This window comes from Canis lupus, chromosome 9 (assembly GCF_003254725.2).
Source record: "Canis lupus dingo isolate Sandy chromosome 9, ASM325472v2, whole genome shotgun sequence".
Lineage (NCBI taxonomy): Eukaryota > Metazoa > Chordata > Mammalia > Carnivora > Canidae > Canis > Canis lupus.
Genome location: NC_064251.1, coordinates 58,846,026 through 58,866,239, shown reverse-complemented (window position 1 = coordinate 58,866,239; position 20,214 = coordinate 58,846,026). Strand labels below are relative to the sequence as shown.

General features: G+C 39.0%; 1 protein-coding gene across 15 annotated transcripts in view; it reads right to left on the bottom strand.

Annotated features, from left to right (window-relative positions):
* MAPKAP1 (MAPK associated protein 1) overlaps positions 1-20,214 on the bottom strand; it is a 253,255-nt gene that overhangs the window by 100,834 nt on the left and 132,207 nt on the right. For all 15 annotated transcript variants that reach the window (XR_007413273.1, XM_049115024.1, XM_049115026.1 and 12 more), the window contains one exon: positions 12,378-12,554. Coding sequence is in view for 14 of the 15 variants with exons in the window: in XM_049115024.1 (XP_048970981.1) it covers positions 12,378-12,554 (177 nt within the window). In the remaining variant the exon portion in view is untranslated. The remainder of the gene's footprint in view (positions 1-12,377; positions 12,555-20,214) is intronic.

The following is a 20,214-nucleotide window of genomic DNA, read 5'->3' as shown; positions in this document are numbered from 1 at the left end:
GCTCTGTCCCAGTGCAAAGCCACTCAGTTACCAGAGGGAACTTTTTATACTCACATTAACCTAACACGATGAGCATTTCTCTGCTAAATATTAAACCAGAGGTGACAGGGCACAGGTCCTTATCTGAAAAGCTTAGATTCTACTTATAGGGACAGAGCTGGAAGCAAAACTCAAGTTGGAAGGCAACATATTGGAGAGGAAAACATATGAGCTGGGAGTTAAATACCCTTTGGTTCAAATTTTGGTTCCACGGCTAACCAAAATGTTGCCTTACATGTGGTAATAACCTCAGCTGCATCCATGAGGTGAGGAGGCCACTTAATTGTCAGGGAGGATAAAACAGACAATGAATGCCATGCACCAGGCATTAAGGTTGGCAAACAGTAACAGGAGCTTAAAAATGTTAGTTCACTTGCCCAAGTCATCACTCCAAGAGAATAGGCCCCATTCACCCCCTCTCTCCTATTCCTTCAGCACAGATTGCTTATTTGGGGGAATGGATCCCAACCATTGCTTATATTTGGTAACACAGGGCCATTAAAATGTACAATTTGCTGGGCATGGTGGCAATAGTCAGGGACACTGTAAGCAAGCAACCTCTGGCCCAGGCATCAAGCCCCCTCCAAAGCTCATGGAAGAGTATTCAGCTCCATTTTCAAAGCTTTCATTTCTGGGGGAATAAGCCAGAGAAGTGGGTATATTGTACCTCAGCTTAATTTACTGGCTTTGGATGGGAATGATGGAAGTAAAGAATCATGGTGGTGGTGCAGAGAAATTCAATGAGACTTGTGAAGAGCTTTTTGAGCTGCACAGTACAAGTTATTATTCAATAGTTACAACAGTGACAACAGCAACCACTACCTACTGAGCCTTAACTATGTGCCATGTGCAACGTTAAGCTTTTAAAATCTGTATCAAGGGATCCCTGGGTGGCGCAGCGGTTTGGCGCCTGCCTTTGGCCCAGGGCGCGATCCTGGAGACCCGGGATCGAATCCCACATCGGGCTCCTGGTGCATGGAGCCTGCTTCTCCCTCTGCCTATGTCTCTGCCTCTCTCTCTCTCTCTCTCTGTGACTATCATAAATTAAAAAAATAAATAAATAAAAAAAAAATAAATAAAATCTGTATCAATTAATTGAATCCAAAAATAGGTGCTTATTATATATTCATTTTACAGAATGTGAGGCTGGAGGCATTGGGGAATTTACCTGAAGTCACTCTATTAAAGATCTTAATTTTGTTTTTTGTTTTTTTTTTATTGGTGTTCAATTTACTAACATACAGAATAACACCCAGTGCCCGTCACCCATTCACTCCCACCCCCCCGCCCTCCTCCCCTTCTACCACCCCTAGTTCGTTTCCCAGAGTTAGCAGTCTTTACGTTCTGTCTCCCTTTCTGATATTTCCCACCCATTTCTTCTCCCTTCCCTTATTTTCCCTTTCAACAATATGGTCTCTAAACCAAGTAGCACAGTCCAGTGGGAAAGGAAGACAGAGAAGCAAAGAATTGCAGTGCTATGTGATAAGTACAAAGACAGAGGTGAGCTCTGAGTGCTACCAAACACAGAGGCACTTAACCAAGCTGGAAAAGGGTAAGGGAATCAGAGAGCTTCTTAATGAAGAGGTCTTAAAACAAGAGATCGTTTAGTTCTGTATCATGCTAAAAAAGCTGGTGGTGACCAGAAGGCAGCAGAGCATAGCAAGCTCTGGAGTAGAGCCTACTTTGGAGTCCCAGCCCTGCCCTCCTGGGATAAATGATATAATCTCTCCCTCTCCAGCTTTCAGCTTCCTCATCTACAAAAGAGGGATAATCCTTAAAGTATAAGATTGTTATGAGGTCTAAATATTTGCAAAGTAGCTAACATAACATCCGTCATATGATAAATGCTTACTTAATATAATAACCATGGCTTTTCTATGTACAAGGAAGTGATAAATGAGATATAAGTTGTCAACATTTATTGAGCACTTACTTGTTCATTTCATCCTCCCAGAAAAAGTAGGTGCTATTATCAGTCCCATTTTATAATGGAGGAAATTGAGGTTGGGCAGGGTTATGACACCTGCCTGGAGTTACACCCAGGGCAGCCAGACCTCAAAGCCTGAGTTTTAAACCTCTCTACAGCCCAGAAGAGAGCCTTGAGGACTCAAGGTAAGAACAGACTTTCAGAGAGCACATCCTCAAGATAGGAACTACTGGCCAGGCAAAGGTTCAACTTACACTGTAACACTCAGTTTGATTATAAATGCCCCGACTCTTACACTAGCCATATGAACTATGAGATCCCTTTTTAAAAGCCCTTGGAGAATATCATGGTTTCCTGAGTCACAGTCTCAGTTTGTGGGAAAAGGCTGCCAAAAGCAGGACTCGATTCTCCACTCCTGACCAGGTCATAACAATGATGAAGACACACTCCTACAGTTCCCAGCCTGCGCTGGTCCCAATTCCATGCATGTTCATTCTTTAGCACTTCAAAGTAGAAAATGAAAATATATGAGCAAGAGAAAGCCTTGTAATAACTGCAGCATGCCTGCTTTAAAGCAAGTCCTTCGGGTATTACTTTATCCATAAAGAGAGTTTACACTAGTGTGAGTGCCACATTTTGTTTCCCCTTGCACTGACAAAAAAATTTTTTTAAAGATCAAAGAGTATTGTGTGAGTATGTGATGTTTGACATTGGACAAAGTACTCTTTTTCAAAACAGACATTTTCCAAAAACATAACTCGCTAGACTAATGGGCAGTGAGAAGCCAAAATGACTGCCCTCCACCTTCTCCTTGTGTATCTTTGCCAGAGTCCTTGGGACTTGCCAAATCCGGTCATGCCTGCTTAGCTTGCTCGACTGATTGTGCCAGAAAAGAAAATAAGACACAGATGTATTTGAGCTCTTTGAGATGCCAGTAAGAGAGACAGCTAATGGCTTCATTTCGACCCTCCCCTTCCAGCTGGGCACAGGTGGGGGATAATGAGGTCCCTCTCCCTAATCAAACTCAATTATTTACTACTCTATATAACCACAAAGACATTCACATTCAGTTCAGAATATAAAACACACCGTGGGCTACTTCCAACCACTGCCACTGGGTATTTATAACAAACTCAAGTGGCTAACAGTTTGCCTTGGCAGGAGTTTAAGTGTGTAAAGTTTTGCAAACTGTTTCTGTTCAAATATGTCCTGCTGAAATGGGGTCCCAGGCGGGGTTCCATAACTGTCAGGTCAGTGAACTGCATAACATCTGAGAATGTATTCACCATGCAGCGCAGACAGGATCTGGAAATCAAACGCTTCGTTCTATTGCAACCTTCTGAGAAGCATCACAGTTTTTTCAACAGTAAGACTGACATTGTATTAATAAACATTACAAGTCACTAGCCTGACATGTACATAGCAGCAGCTGACAGACTCCAACATAAGCTGAGGGGAGAACAGAGGAAATCAAAATGAGACATAGTAACTAAACATGGCCAAAGGGGGTGGATCATGAAACAAATCACATTAATGTCAGAAATGTGAGTCCTAAACTTTAAGATATAAAGCAACTAAAGCAACACTCTAGTGTAATTTTTGGATACCAAAGTAAGTTGATGGCTATCTAAAATGTGTGCTTTTATTGTAGGAACAGAGAGTATCCTGGCACAATTTCAACAGACATTCCAGTGAGCAAAACATACATATTTAGCTTGTCTGACCTTTAAATTCTTAGAAGTATGTAATTAATGCTTTCCATCTTTATTACTTGCTCCAATATTTCTGTCACTTCAAACAGACACGAAGAAAAATCTTTTCTTTTCTCTAGACAGTAGCTGTTGCCAAAAAGGAAATCAAGTCAGATTCACAAATACAAAATTAAACAGGCTGCATATGTTACATTTCTGTGCACGAGGACAATCTGGACAATGAAAATGTTTGCTAATACAACAGAATGAAAAGAAACAACACACAGTTGGTCTTCTATGACTCGAGCAAACAATAAATAAGATAATTTATACCCATATTGTCAGGCTTTGTTACAAAGAATACAACAGGCATCTTCCCCCCACACACACCCCCTTAACCTATTTTAGCTCTGCCTTTACCAAATGTATGACCTTGAGCAAATAACCACCTGTCTCTGTTCCTCAGCTCATATATTATAAAAATGAGTTTCTTATAAGGAATAAATGAGATAATGGCTACTGGGGCACCAAACTAAGTGTGCAAAAATGCTCATTTCCTTTTTTTTTTTCTCTTCTCCAGACCACAAAGCAGTATCACATAAGAGTTGGAGAGGCTTCAAACTGATGATATCCTTTCAAAAAGGTCTGGTTGCTTGGGGTATACTCTGGAGATCTCATCAAGATGGTACACTAAAACTACCAACTCTTTTCAAAAGCCCTCATATAGCCAAGAGCAATTAATCTAGGGCACACCTTTTAAAAAGTACCTAATCTTTCCTTTTATACAGAGCCAACAGAAGCCACAGCAATCTCTGGCAACTCTCTGGGCCACAATGCCCAAAGCAGTCCAGCTTCTGGTGGAAGGCCCTCTACCAACTAGCCAGTGGTCCCTTTGCCAAATAGCAAAATCTTAGCTGGACTTTATTTGCTCTGTTCTATAGCTATTTGTTAGAAATATTCCTTCCCCATGTCCACCTAATATAACAAACAGTATAAGTAAACACATGTATTTAATGTTCTGACTGCTGACTTAGGGGGATTCTGTCCATTTTACTGGTTTGAACTTTTCTTCTCTTTTTAAAACCCTTCTTCCCCACTCCAAAGTAGGATCCCAGTGTGAAATGTTAATATCAACACACGTAATGACACCATCACAGCTGCTGTTGTGACAACAGTACCATTTTATTTTATTTTTTTTATGAGTAAATGACATGAACATGTCATATCATTTTTTTTTAATTTTTATTTATTTATGATAGTCACAGAGAGAGAGAGAGAGGCGCAGAGACACAGGCAGAGGGAGAAGCAGGCTCCATGCACCAGGAGCCCGACGTGGGATTTGATCCCGGGTCTCCAGGATCGCGCCCTGGGCCAAAGGCAGGCGCCAAACCGCTGCGCCACCCCGGGATCCCAACAGTACCATTTTAAAACTCAATTCAGTTCCACAAGTTCTAACTGAACTTGCCTTGTGCTGGGGAATTTAAGAAGAGGGACAAAGCAGGCTCCTCCCCACTCCAAGATCTCATCCTCCCTTGTCCTACTATGTCTAAAGGCCCAGCAGGCCTTGGCTTGGTCACTGCTGGCAAGAAGCACTTCTTCAGATACTGGGAACCAGTTGAGATCTAGTTATTTAGTTTTGGGAGGTAACCAGATTCCCTCATTCCTCTACTTCTCCCCTTCCACATTCCTGATATCCATATAACTTCAATGTTTAGGCTCAGAGCAGCTAGCAGTCAACAAGTTAGGGACTCCTGTTTATATACACATTGGATCTGTCCAAAACCAATTACAAACAATGGGTATCTTAGAAATCCACTTGCCTGTCTGGTGAAGGAGAGATTTTCCATTAGCATGCTCCTAATTTGCAAACTGTTAGTGTAATCCATTCTCCCTCCTCAAACAACAACTCTGTATCCAGGAGTTTCCTGGAACAAGGCCGGGGAGGAGAAAGCTGGTCTCGTGCCACCAACTCAGTAAGAACATCAGAACTCATCCAGCTTCATATTCTTCTCCACAGAACAACTGTGGGACTCACTTAGGATTAACTACTCCTCTTTTTAAAATTTTCTTCCAGAAAGAGAGAGAGAGAGAGAGAAAGAACACATGCACATGAGCGCGGAAGTTGGAGGAGTTGGGGGCATAGGGGTAGGGGCAGAAGGAGAGGGAGAAAGAGAATCCCACGGAGTCTCCACACCTAGCACAGAGCCTGAGAAGGGGCTCAGTCTCATGACCCCGAGATCATGACCTCAGCCAAAATCAAGAGTCAGATGCTCCTCTACCTACTGAGCCATACCCAGGCACCCCTCTCCTCTTCTTAAAAATACATAATTCTATAACTTAAAGTCACTACCTTGCATGATGGAACAAAGTGAAAGTTTAAATTTTCTTTTGTAGGAAGAAACACAGCTCTATTTTTTAATCTTTCTAGGATAGATGTGTTCATTATATAATAAATAATCCAAGTAAATAAGTAAATACGTAATAAACAAATAGGACAACCCGGGTGGCTCAGAGGTTTGGTGCCACCTTCGGCCCAGGGTGTGATCCTGGGGACCTGGAATCAAGGCCTGTGTCGGGCTCCCTGTGTGGGGCCTGCTTCTCCCTCTGCCTGTGTCTCTGCCTCTCTCTTCCTGTCTCTCATGAATAAATAAATAAAATCTTTAAAAACAACAACAACAAATAAACCCCATATACACCTTTGTGTGAATTATTCTGACAGACGTAACAAAAATAGCAACTATGTAATACTTCCTACATACCAGGGTCTGAGCTAACTTTCTCATGGTAGCATTTCCTACCTAAGGTTCAAAGGCCCCCACGGTCAACAGACGAATTCACAGGCTAGGTTTCAGAATTTTAAAATTTTGCTTTTAGTTTAATGAAAATCATGAGCACACACACATATGTATCATATAGATGATGTATATTTAGAAAAGCAAAATTACATATAGATTACATATATAATAACTTATATAAGCAATAGATATATAGATATATAGATAGACAGATAAACAGGTAGAGATGTAGGCCATTTCTAGCCTTCCTGTTCCCCATTCTCTACCCAGCTTGGGGAGCTGTGAATCACTACTTAGAGGAGAAACACCCAGGAGAGCAACCCAACCTTCGCCAGATAGATCTAAAGAAATAAACTTACTAGGATAACCTAGGGTCAACAAATCTATCCCATGCCTGTTCATTGATGTATTGTTGTCTATGGCTACTTTCTTGCTACTATGGCAGAACTGAGTTCTGTATGTATGTATGTATGGCCCACAAACCTAAAATATTTACTAGTTGGCCCTTTATAGAAAAAATCTGCCAACTTGCTGGATGAGCTGGTGAGATTTGGGGGGTTTTGTATTCCAGCAGCTAGTGATTTAACATCACTAATAGATTCAGTAAAAAAGCCAAATGACATCACTGCAAGTCTCATGCAAAAACAGTTTGTTGAATAGAGAAAAGTGATGGGAGAAGAGGGCACAAGTCTCTATGGAACAGGTTTGTTGACCTCTGAAGAATTCAGGCTCTGAGTGCCCAAGTCACACTGTGACCAGGTATCAATCAGGCAGAGAATCCAACTAGGTACAGACCAATTGACAAGAGCAAAAGGTAGAGTCACCAATCATCCTGGTTCACTAGGGGCTGAAGGTGGTGCTTCTGGGTAGAAGACTTTGAATTTCACAACAGGGAAAGTCCTGGACAAACTGACATAAATTGGTTATTGTTGCAGAAATGTTCTTTACTTTTCCAGTAAAGCACATTTAAAATTGGGGGGGAGGGATGCACTATAAATCAACTGGCTCATTAAAATAATGGACTAGTAGTTAAAAATACACTCAGTGTTTAAAAGGGCAAATATTAATATGGTAGTCAATGTTTCATATGAAAATAAAAAACCTCAAGTTGACAAGTAAAACATTTAACACCCATTAAATCCAACATCAGTGATTTAATCTGAGCAAAACATCATCTGTTGCATTTCAGTTGTTAATTTGTATTTTATTAATGTTATAGTTTTATTTGTATTTAATTTATAATTTTGTTTGGATTACATAAAGACATGGAATTTATAGCTAGAATTTTACATTTAAGTGTATTTAAGCAACATTATAATAAAACAAATTTGGGCAAACACTGAGGCTTCAGGAGAATTAATTTTCCTTTAAAAGATGTCTGTGTATTACTTACATTTAAGAAATTTCCTCATGACAATTCCATGAGGTAGTTATTATTTCCCTCATTTCACAGATGAAGCTGAGGCTACAGTCATATAGCAAGTCACCAGTGAAACTGAAACTTGAGCCCATATTAGCTGAAGCTCAAAGTCTGTGTGGCCTCACTTGGAGTGGGGAAAGATGGTCTATGGAAGGTGTGAGGGGTGGGGTGAATGGTGTGAGGGCCTCTGCAAGTCAGAAAGCAAGCTGGGAACATCATGGTATTCAAAAGGCAGGAATCGGCCTGTGCAAGAAGCTAGGTGGGCCCAGGAAGTGAGGCAGGACAGAAAGTTTGGCCAGGGGCCCTCCTAGCAGCCCACAGACACCTGAAGATTCATTCATTCCTTCTCTATGAAGCCCTGCTGGCTACTAAGGACATAGAGATTAAATAAGACTGTGTGTACCCTCTCTTCAAGGAGTTTATGGTCTTGCTACTACCTCTTAAAGGATGTCTTCCCATAAGAGGACTGATTTGAATTCTACAGATCTCCAATGTCTACCCCTGTGCATACTTAGCAAAAACTATCTCAATAATTTTTCAGTCCAGCTGGGCAATGTCTACCCACATGCTGCCCCTCTCTGCTACAAAACACAAAGGAGGGGAAGAAGAAAAATGTAGAAGCAGCAGAGATCTATTCAGTTGAGTCAAGAAATATTTGTGGTGGGCAGCCCCAGTGGCTCAGTGGTTTGGCGCCACCTTCAGCCTGGGGCATGATCCTGGAGACCTGGGATCAAGTCCCACTTTGGGCTCCCTGCATGGAGCCTGCTTCTTCTCTCTTTGCCTGTCTCTCTCTCTCTCTCTATGTCCCTCATGAATAAATAAATAAAATCTTAAAAAATATATATACCTGAAAAGAAAATGGATTCAATAAAAATTATTAAAAAAAGAGAAATATTTGTAGCATACCTATCACAGTAATGGAGCTATGCTGGGTGCTGTGGGACATAAATAATACAGTTCTTGCCCTCAAGGGTTTCCTAGTCATAACAACAATAATTGCTATAAACACTCAGACAATGCTTACCTAAGTCAGGCACTGTTCTAAGTGTGTTACATGTATCAACTCATTCAGTGCCTACCATGGCTCTATGAGGTAGGCATTATTGTTATTACCCTCATTTGACTGGGCAACAAAAAAAGTTAAGCAATTCATTGAAGATTACACACACACTAGTAAGGGGAAAGTCAGCATTAGCACCCAAGCATTCTGGCTTCAAGACCACCGTGCTTTTACCTGCTACACTATAATATATAGTAGCTGAATGTTGGCCTTAAGACAGTGGGATTCACTTGAATGATGAGACCAGCACTAGATTCCCCACCTCCATTCCAACCCTCAGCATAGTATTGCAAGAGCATGGACTTTTCAGTCGGGCATGGGGACGAATCCAGGCCTGAAAGCAATACTTGTCAGCTTCAGTTTTCACGTCTCTAAAATGGTCATAATAAAAACCAGGCTATTTGCAGATTAAGTGGAATAACATATACATAGCTTTCAATTAGAAAATACAAATCCACTTCATATTGTCAAAACCTAGCTCCCTCTTCCTCGTTCGGTTCAGTGTCTTCCCAGACACCCTCTGCCCATTCTCCCCTGGAAGAAAGACACAAGGGGCCCTTGTTAGGGGTTATTTTGTTGGGATTTCACTCTCTGAAACTTTGGACACATCCCTGGAGACTCTTAAAGGTCTGCTCTGTCTTACATTTGTAGGATAGCCTTTTCTAACCTAGAATATAGACCAGCAAGGTGAATGGAAGGTTGCTGAAGCAAGAAAATACACATAGGGCAAATGGTCAGTAATCTGTATTATTTCACCAGACAAATGAGAAAAAGAACAGAAAATTTAGTGACACTTTTTTTCTAAATGCTCACATATAAAGATTTTACTTTACCTTGTGTTTTCAGAAACACTCTAGACATGTTGAATAAGCTCTCTTGAACTTTAAATAAGAAAAAGGATTGACTGGGGTATGTGTGTTTGGCAGTGGGGGTACAATGGTGGTAGTAATTTAGTAAGAAAGTAAGAGTATTAAGTTCCAAGCAATTGTTGCTACTCTCTGCCTCCCCCCCACCCCCGCCATTCTCCAAAAGCTGAGATTCATATGAAGACCCTGTGTAGTCTTCAGATGCTTCTTCCAGGAAGGTATGTCCTGCCTACCCCCGAGCCCCCTCTATGGAAAATCACTGATTTAAAAACTCAGGTTTTTAAAAGGACTTGTTCAAAAAAATGTGATGGTCATATGTTAATATTTATGTAGTAAAAATTATGCACTAATGAGAACAACTCTTCCAGTCATTTATAAATAAACAACAAAAATGCAAGTGGAAACTACTGAAGTATCCCTGTATACATCTTTTAAGGTAAAAAGAAATAAAGTTCTAATGATACTTTTTGATGGTTAGACTTTGAAAAGATACTTTTATGAATTCTAATGGTAGCACTGTAAATTGGAACATCTTTCAGAAGTCTACCTGTCAATATAAAGAAAATTCTAATAATGTTTCTACTCTGACCAATAATCCTACTCATAGGAAATTGTCCAAAGGAAGTTATTCAGCAGAAATAAAAAGGATATAGATAAGGACTTTTTCTACAGAATCACTTATTAAAACCAAAGGAAGGAAACAATCTAAACATCCCATTGGTAGGCTCCTACTTCAGCTTGTACCACCACCTTTTCCAGTGTACTGCTCATTACATTTTAATGATTTGATAATTGTCTCCCTCCTAGACAGTAAGCTCCATGAGCACAGGGGTTCTCTCGGACTGGATTCTTGGCACATAATAAATGTACATCATAGGAACTACGAACAGATACCAAATATTTGTAATTTTAAGTAAAAATAATACAATATTTATACTAGACTTGAAACTGTAATATATATATGTGGAAATGATGATAGGAAAACGAGAGTACTTATATTAGGATGGAGGAATCATTGGATAACTTTTAAATTACTTTCAGTATTCTTCAGTGTTGTTTTAGCACCTCCAAAACATAAAAAGATGGAAAATATTTACTGTTACATACACCAAACAAGACTTCATAACTAGGGTAAAACCCTAAGTACAAATACTTGGAAGTCATCCCCTCCTGCCAGCCACCCTTTCCCCCCAGTACCCAGGTATTCTTTCTTTGTTCCTATATCATAGGTAACACAATCCTATTTTTAGTAAAAATGTGAAACAAAGTCAGTATGTTTTGAAGAGACAAAGTCCTCTAAAGCAATCCCTCCTGTGTATCCACAGGATACACTGTGAATTTGCTGGTTACTAACAGCAGGGGGTGCCAAAAGGATCACTATTGTTCCCAAGAGAGGGCTAGGAGGACAGTCTCAGTTACAGTTAGTTGAACTTAAGCTGTGCTTTAGAAAATGCTACAGGCTTTCCTTTAACAACCAGGACCTCTGGGTAAAACTCGCTCTAGAGACTTAAACAAAAATTATATTTTTATTTTCATTAACTTCTAACTGATATTTAACATTTCCTTGAATTACTGATGTAGTCAACAAATCACAGTAGTATTAGCAGTACTGGTGACTGTCATGAACAGAAAAAAAACGCATGTCACAGCACACCTCAGTTGTTGCAAATTTCTCAGATATCATTTATACTCATCACTACTTTGAAGCAAGAGACTTCAGGAGTTAGGCCTGCTGCTGGATCTTGGTATTAAATGTATTGATAGGGGATCCCTGGGTGGCTCAGTGGTTTAGCGCCTGCGTTCAGCCCGGGGCGTGATCCTGGAGTCCCGGGATTGAGTCCCGCATCAGGCTCCCTGCATGGAGCCTGCTTCTCCCTCTGTCTGTGTCTCTGCCTGCCCCCCCCCCCTCTCTCTCTCTGTCTCTCATAAATAAATAAAATTTAAAAAAATAAATGTATTAATAAAGCTATACATATTACTATATCCAAACTCATTTAGTAATTTCAGAAGTATTTAAATATAATTCTTTCATATTCTCGTGGAATTTATTTTCTGCATTTACAAACACATTTTCTAGAAAGGGCTTTTATAGGCTTTACCAGACTGCCAAAGGCACAGGAAAATTTATTCCTTATCAGTCTAAAGGAAGGCAACTAAGAGGAAAAGTCATATTTAATTTGAATAAAGTTGGATGGGAAAAGAAATAAGTCACAAAAGTAGCTGCAATACACATTTTCACATAGCTTGGAGTCCATGAAAAGAAAGAAGGAAACCCAAAATTTTTACTTCACCAGCTCCAAAGTACCCCATTCATATGTCCAGAGGCCTGGTTCACAGATACTATGTTCAAAGACTTACCTCATGCAATTTGCTATTGCAAAGCAGTTTCCATTTAATCTAGGTGCAGAAGCATGAAATACAATGCAAATGCTGTCCCCAACATCTCCTTGGAAGTAGTCACTACAAATGGACATCTAGATACCCAATATCATTCATATGATGAACAAAACCAAAAACAAGTCCAAAATTCTAGAAGGCAGAGGTGAGATACTGAGATCAGTAAGAACGCCAATACTTACATTCGAACAAAGAGTGACTCTTTGGATGTCAGACCAGGAGATGAATACTTTTCAACCAGGGCCAAAGTACTGAAGCCAAACTTATGAATGGGCTCGTTGGAATCCAGTGGGGGAAAGTCTGTGTCAACCTCCCCATCATCCTCAGCAATATGCAGGCAGTAGGCACTGACATTGTCACTGAAAGGAAAACCAAAAAGGTGAGTGAATACCAAGATGAAGGAGGGACAAGGAGACCAGAGGCTATGGTATCCAGCAAGCAAACTGGGACATTGCTGTTCTTTTACCCAAAAGCCTGGTGATATAGTTAGATTCCCCCAAATCCTATTTCATTTGATAAAGAAAAAACATGGCAGTAAAAAAGGGGAGAAAAGCAATATGAAACGAGGGCCTTTCCAGTGCTCTATTCTTTCAACAAACATTTACAGAGTACCTGTCATAAATAAGATGCAGAACTCAACCCCTTAAGTCAAAGATGATATTTAGTATCAGCCCTCAAGGAAGCTTACAATATAGCAGGGGGAAAAAGTGAGTACTATGCTAGCTAAATATAAGTATAAATAAAATAAATACCATAAAAGAGACACAAACAAAACCATTGCTGTGGGAAAGGAATCAGAGGCCTTGGACTTATGGTCAGGATTAAGAAAATACCTGTTCCAGGTCAGAAGTACTCAAGGTAACAAAGACAATCTATACTCCTTTCTGTGAAGAGTATCAGATTCATATGGCAACATCTGATTGCAAACACCAAGGATACTTAACAGAATAAAAGCAAATGCCTTATTTATCCTGATGCAAAATAACTGGCCCTTCAACTACTTCTGGACATTCCTCACATCCCTAAAATATCCACTTTGTACTCCCAGATTCCAGCCTTTGCCCATTTTAGAGCCAACACACACTTCCTTCCGTTTCTTTGGGGGAAGTTAAAAACCGATTTGCTGAGAAGAAGTGGAGAAACTATACCATCATAAAGACAATTAGAAACTTAAAAGTCAATTAAGAACACTTTAAGATACCCTGCTCCAAAGCTGAATTGTGAAATGCTAATCTGCTAGCATTTAGAGACATGAACCTAATAGTTCACAAGGCAGTAGGGTTCTAAATTGTGCAGCTTAAATTTGGAGTTTTAATTATATGATTGATGCTTAAATTAATTAATTACAAAGTGTATGCTAATTGTTTAATTGGTTGCTTGATCTATATAGATCATTTTTTGAATTAAATGAGTTGATTTACAAAGTTTATTGATTGGATGTGACAATGAATTATTTCACTGACTACCTGATTTGCAATTTTCCCAATTAATTCACAAATCTTTAGCTGCAACTCTGCTTATTGAGAGAGAGCCTACTTCAGGTGATCTATACTCAGTCTGTCATGACTAAGAGATATTTATTATATAAAACTGGTAATAAGGACAGATTAAAATTAATGGGAACTGTAAATTTGCTAAATGGATGGATAACAAGAAAGTAATCTGGCCATGTTTGTCACTATAAATTTCATGTATTTGCAACACTGTTAAGAAATTTAAAATTCATCTCTGAATAATATGGGAAACTTATGGATCTTTGCAAGAGGTTGCTAACTTAAACACCAAACACTTATATAGCAGCAGAAGAAAGTTCTTTAGATAAAAAGAATGTCATGGTATGGCAGCTAAGAGCTTTGTGTCCAGAAAGATCTGAGTTAAATATCTAAGCTCCAGCACTCATGGGCCTTGTGATATCAGAAAATAAGCTTCACCTTGAGTTTGAGTTTCCACTTCTATAAAAAGAGTACATCACCTAACTCAGAAGTAGTTGTGAAGATTAGAGAAGATGATAGATGCAAACCCTACCATATAACAGAGGTAAAAAAAAATAATTATGGTACCTATAATAAAGTCAGATGGAAAATAACTTCTACAGTTACATCAATCCTTAAAGACCCATTGTGGATGCATATTAGTGCAACAAAACAACAATGAAGCTAAGCGACATGTTCTGGAGTTAACATGTCAGCAGTGCTCCAGCCTTGGGGCCACTGTGCCTCCAGGGTTTTATGAACAGGACAGACACTGATGAAGCAAGCAACGGACAGATTATTTATTGCCGTGTAAATCATCCTGAGGAATGTCTGTGATTCCCCAGCACCATAGAGATTTCAAGGGCAAATAATAAGCCTATTGATCAAAGCAGAAAGCCAAACATTGGTATCAGAAGAATTCTGCTTTGATTGTCATGGGATGCCCCCAAATCCCCTTCAAAACAAACTCGACAAATGTCACAGGCTAAGACCCAAAGGCCAAAAGATTCACTGCCAAGTGCTACTATTCTCCTTGGGTTTTAAAAACAAAGTGTGGAATCATTTATTCATTCAAAAAACATTTGCAAAGTGCTTACCCTGTGCTGTAGCCTGCTCTCAGCACTGAGAACACAGCAAAGAAAGGAATGAATGATTCACCCTTTATTAGAGAGACTAACGGAGGTCTTCTCTAGGTCATTAGTAAAATTTAGCAGCAAGCAATACTCCAACGCTTCTGATCCCTTAATTGAATATCGGAGGGGAAAATGCTAAAACTCCATATTCTATGCATGAACATATTGGTTCCTTTCTGTCTTTATAAAGGAATCATTAATAAAAGTAGCCACTATGGTATTTTAACTTCTAAAAGCTCTTCAGGAATCCAAATTAGTACTAGTACCAATAGTCATTAGTATCATCAGCCACATTGAGTGCTATGTGCCAGACACCATGCAAAGTAGTAGTAGATAGGTATACATAAGCTCAATGAATCTTCACACCAATTCTCTGAGTTATTTATTATTATTTCTATTTTACAAATTAGAAAAGTGAGGCTCAACAAAATTAAGTGGTTTGCTCAAGATTAAATAGCATGGAAGTGACAGACCTGAGATTCAAACCCAGGCAGTTAAGAGCCCTCAGCCATTGCCCCCACCTATCCCTCTGCCAAGTCCATGGTGTGTATAAACTTGCCAACACTCTCAGGAAGCCCTGCTCCTATGGAAATGCCACATACTTTGAAAAGAAGGAGGAAATCATGACATATTACTTACAAAAAAGTAAAAGCTTAGAAAGATTTATTTCAACCTCCTCACTTTTACAGATAGAGAAGAGATGCCTAGTAATGAGGAATAAGATGCCCACAATGACCCAGTTAAAACAGTGGCAAAGCTGGTTCTAGAAGAACTCAGGTCTCCTTACTTCCATTCCATTACTCTTTGATCAACTCAGAAATTGGTGGCATTTTGAAATATAGGGAGAGAAAGGGAGAAGCTGTGGTCTATGACTCAAGAATCCCCTACATATAGACATCTGGAACTTATAAAACCATGAAAACAGGGGTGCCTCCTCCTTGTGGCCTAGTTTGGTAGAAGAAAGAGCAGTTTTGCAGTCAGATCTGGTTTTAATGCTAATTCAACCTCTAACCAGCTGTGTGACTAAATCTCTCTGAGCATCTTTATTTTCTTATTTATAAAAAGTTTTCCAACTTCTCTAGGAGAATCATTTGGATCTCTAAAAGAGAGAATCCAAGCGATTCTCCTCTGCGGTCTTTCAGAACTTGATTAATATTTCCACAATATTTATCACATTTTTATAAATTTATGGTTCTATGTTCTCCTAAAAAGCAAGGATTCTTCTATTGTCTCTGCATCCTCACTGAAGAGTAAAATGGCTGGCACCTAGAAGGTACTTAACAAATATTTGTTGAATGAATATATGAATGTGTAGATTGAATCATTCTACCCACGAAAGAAACATAAAAAAACATAGCATACACATTAATGATGTATGTGCTAACTAGAAGAGGAGAAGTAATAAGCTTTTCTTTTTCTTTTTCTTGCTTGTCACATTGATATCTGTTAACCAAATGGGGCTTTCTAGGCAGTGCACATATGTCAGAGATTGCAATTCAACACAAGAGGAGAAGGCCCAGATAGAGGTGAGGATGAAAGAAGCATTTTTACAGTTCATCATGATAGGAGAGTACTGGCACCTCACTTTTTTTCTTTCTTTTTTTTTTTTAATTTTTATTTATTTATGATAGTCACACAGAGAGAGAGAGAGAGAGAGGCAGAGACATAGGCAGAGGGAGAAGCAGGCTCCATACACCGGGAGCCCGACATGGGATTCGATCCCGGGTCTCCAGGATCGCGCCCTGGGCCAAAGGCAGGCACTAAACCGCTGCACCACCCAGGGATCCCTTTTCTTTCTTTTTTTAAGGGGTGAGGAGGAAAGAGGGAGAGGGAAAGAGAGAGAATGTTAAGCAGGCTACATGCCTAATGCAGAGCCCAACAAAGGGGCTTGATCTTAACAACCCTGAGATCACGATCTGAGCTGAAATGAGAGTTGGACGCTTAACTGACTGAACCACCCAGGTGCCCACACCTCATTTTTTATGAGAAATAATTATGACTGTGTAAAAATGTTTACACGCATATAAAAAGACTAGAGCAAAGTCTACAAAAATTGTGTTTACATTTAAGCAATGAGCACTTTTCCCCTGTACTTTCCAGATGTACCATAACAACTAGGTGTAACTTTCATTTTCCTTTTTTCCTTTATAAGATATTTAACTTATTTTTTGATAAGGGTAACGCAGGCTTATTAGAAACACGGAACAATTTAGAAATACAGAACAGTACAAAGAAGGTGGGGAAATCTCTCACCCCACTGTAGAATCACCTGTCTTGGAACTCTCAGCACTGCCTGCCTCATCCACACCCCCTGATTCTGTAGTGGTCACTTTCTCTATTAAGTCCTGGAATTATGGAGAAAATAACCATATATATATATCTGCTGCATAAGGATCTTGTAAGGATTAAATGACTTAGTTAATTGCACAGTATCTGTCATGAAGGATTCTAATTTTGTCAAAATTTCTTCTATCACTCTTTGTTTTTTTTAAGATTTTATTTATTTATTCATGAGAGATACACAGAGAGAGAGGCAGACACAGGCAGAGGGAGAAGCAGGTTCCATGCAGGGGGCCCGATACGGTACCTGATCCCAGGACTCTGGGATCACGCCTAAGCTAAAGGCAGATGCCCAACTGCTGAGCCACCCAGGTGCCCCTCTTCTACCACTCTTAAGCTTCTCATTGCACAGAAGCAGAATTATCTAACAGAAGTATGGTAGACAGTATGAGATAGGGAACACTAAAGTCTTGTTTGCGAGTCACTATCAGAATGAGGAATGATAAAAGACTAATAAACAACTGCCAGCTTGTTCTCTATATTTAAGAGTCTTTGTTCAATTGTTTCATTTCTTAAATTCCACATATGAGTCAGATCATATGGTATTTGTCTTTCTCTGACTTATTTCACTTAGTTATATCCTCTAGATCTATCTATGTTGTTGCAACTGGTGAGATTTCCTTTTTCTTTATGGCTAAGTAATTTTCCATTGTTTCTGTATACACAAACACATACATATCATATCTTCTTTACCCATTTATCTATTGAAGGACACTTGGGTTGTTTCTGTATCTTGGTTACTGTAAATAATGTTGCAATAAAAACAGGGGTGCATAGATCTCCCCAAAGTAATGTTTTCATTTTCTTTGGTTTAATAAAACATTGAATATTAATTATATTGGAATTAAAATTTTTTAAAAAAGGGGATCCCAGAGTGGCTAAGCAGTTTAGCGCCTGCCTGGAGTCCAGGGATCAAGTCCCGTATTGGGCTCCCTGTGTGGAGCCTGCTTCTGCCTCGTCCTAAGTCTCTGCCTCTCTCACTTTCTGTGTCTCTCATGAATAAATAAATAAAATCTTTAAAATATTTTTTCTTAAAAAAGAGTTGCTCCTAAAAGAAAAAAGACTAATAGAAATAGGTATAGGATAATAGGATCCACAAAAAGAGGTTTAATTTTAGAATTGGGTAGATATGGAAAAAGACGTCCCTTCCACAGACAATTACATTTGGGAGAAGATTGGAAGTTAGAACAACAAATGGATACAAAATGGACCCCGCTGTCCAAAAAGAGATTCTTCTGAAGGACGGATAGAGATTACACACAAAGACACACATAGAGTCACTAAACATACTCATTAAAGTATCTCTGGAGATTTTTTATTTATATAAATAAATAAGTGTATGTATAAATAAATAAACACATGTAACACATATATCTATATCTCCCCAAAGTGTTAATGGGTACAATTAACTGAATTTCACTTATTCATGTTTCATCAAATAAGTCAAATAAATTTATTTCACTGAATTGTTGATCAATATTCAATTTTTGTTCAAAGGCCAGTCTGGCTTTCATGAAGAGACAGAAACCTGTAGTCCATATATACAAGGTATTTAATTTGTTTTGGTTTTTAAGATTTTATTTGTTTATTCATGAGAGAGAGAGAGAGAGAGAGGCAGAGACACAGGCAGAGGGAGAAGCAGGCTCCACATAAGGAGCCCTATGTGGGACTCAATCCCGGGATCACACCCTGAGCCAAAGGCAGATGTTCAACCTCTGAGCCACCCAGGCGTCCCACATGGTATTTAATTTGAATATGAAAATTCAGGATCATTCTAGGAAACATCCTAGATTTCTCCCAAATATGATCTGACATGTTCAATTTACATACTTCTAAAATTTCACTTTATCTTCAAAACACTCAAAATGTACTTAAATAAAATTAACATACAGATGAATGCTTTTCTTTAATGAAAAATAAAAAGAGCACATGATTATGCAGGGTCCAGAACTGCAGAATTCTTATTACTTGGGCTTTGCTATTTATTTTGATGACATAATCAATATAAAGAGTGTGTCAGATATTATCAAGAGAAAGGCCCTTGAGGATTGCAGTTCAGAAGTTCATTTCTTTAAATCAGAGAAAAGACTTTTAAGACTGTCAAGATTTCCTCTTCTCCAAAATAAAAATCCCATAGAGTAAAAATTGGTAAGTAATCTTATATGGTTTGTCCAGCCACAGCTACAGTCACATCATGCAGGAATAGTTAAGTCCAAATTTTCTGGTAAGGAAGTTCTAAAGAGAAAATGCTCACTAATTTCCAAATAGATGCATGACCTTCATATTATTTTGAGCTCCTTTTTGGATAGCTCCTATTGCTATGTCTTCAAGTTTATTGATGTTTTCTTTTACAGTGTCTAATCTGCTCTTAAACTCATGTAGTATAGTTTTCATTTCAGCTACTATACTTTTCATCTCTAGAAGTTCCATTTGGGTTTTAAAAAATATCCTCTACTTCGTTCTTCATCATATTCATATTTCTCTCTAACTTCTCAAATATATGAAGCATGTTTATAGTAGCTATTGTTAATATCCTTGTTGCTAATTCTATCATTCTGGCATTTCTGAGATGTCCTCTTTCATATCATTCTGAATTAAAATATTTTTAAAACAAATTCACTTAGCAAAATTTTAAGTTTCAGAAATTTGTTAACTCTATCACAAACTGACCCTGAAAATATTCAATGGGAAATTTCTGAAACACAATATGATACTGTCATTCCCCTACTTAAAACCTTTTGCAACCTTTAAAATAAAAACAAAAAAGCCCGTTAAAAATACCTGGCTCGGGATCCCTGGGTGGCGCAGCGGTTTAGCGCCTGCCTTTGGCCCGGGGCATGATCCTGGAGTCCCGGGATCAAATCCCACATCGGGCTCCCGGTGCATGGGGCCTGCTTCTCCCTCTGCCTGTGTCTCTGCCTCTCTCTCTCTCTCTCTCTCATGAATAAATAAATAAAATCTTAAAAAAAAAAATACCTGGCTCCTATAAAGGCTTCCATTATATTTGCCCTGTTTTTCAACTCAGTCTTCTGTCATTCCAGAACATACAGCTTAGGATCCATTCATACCAGCTG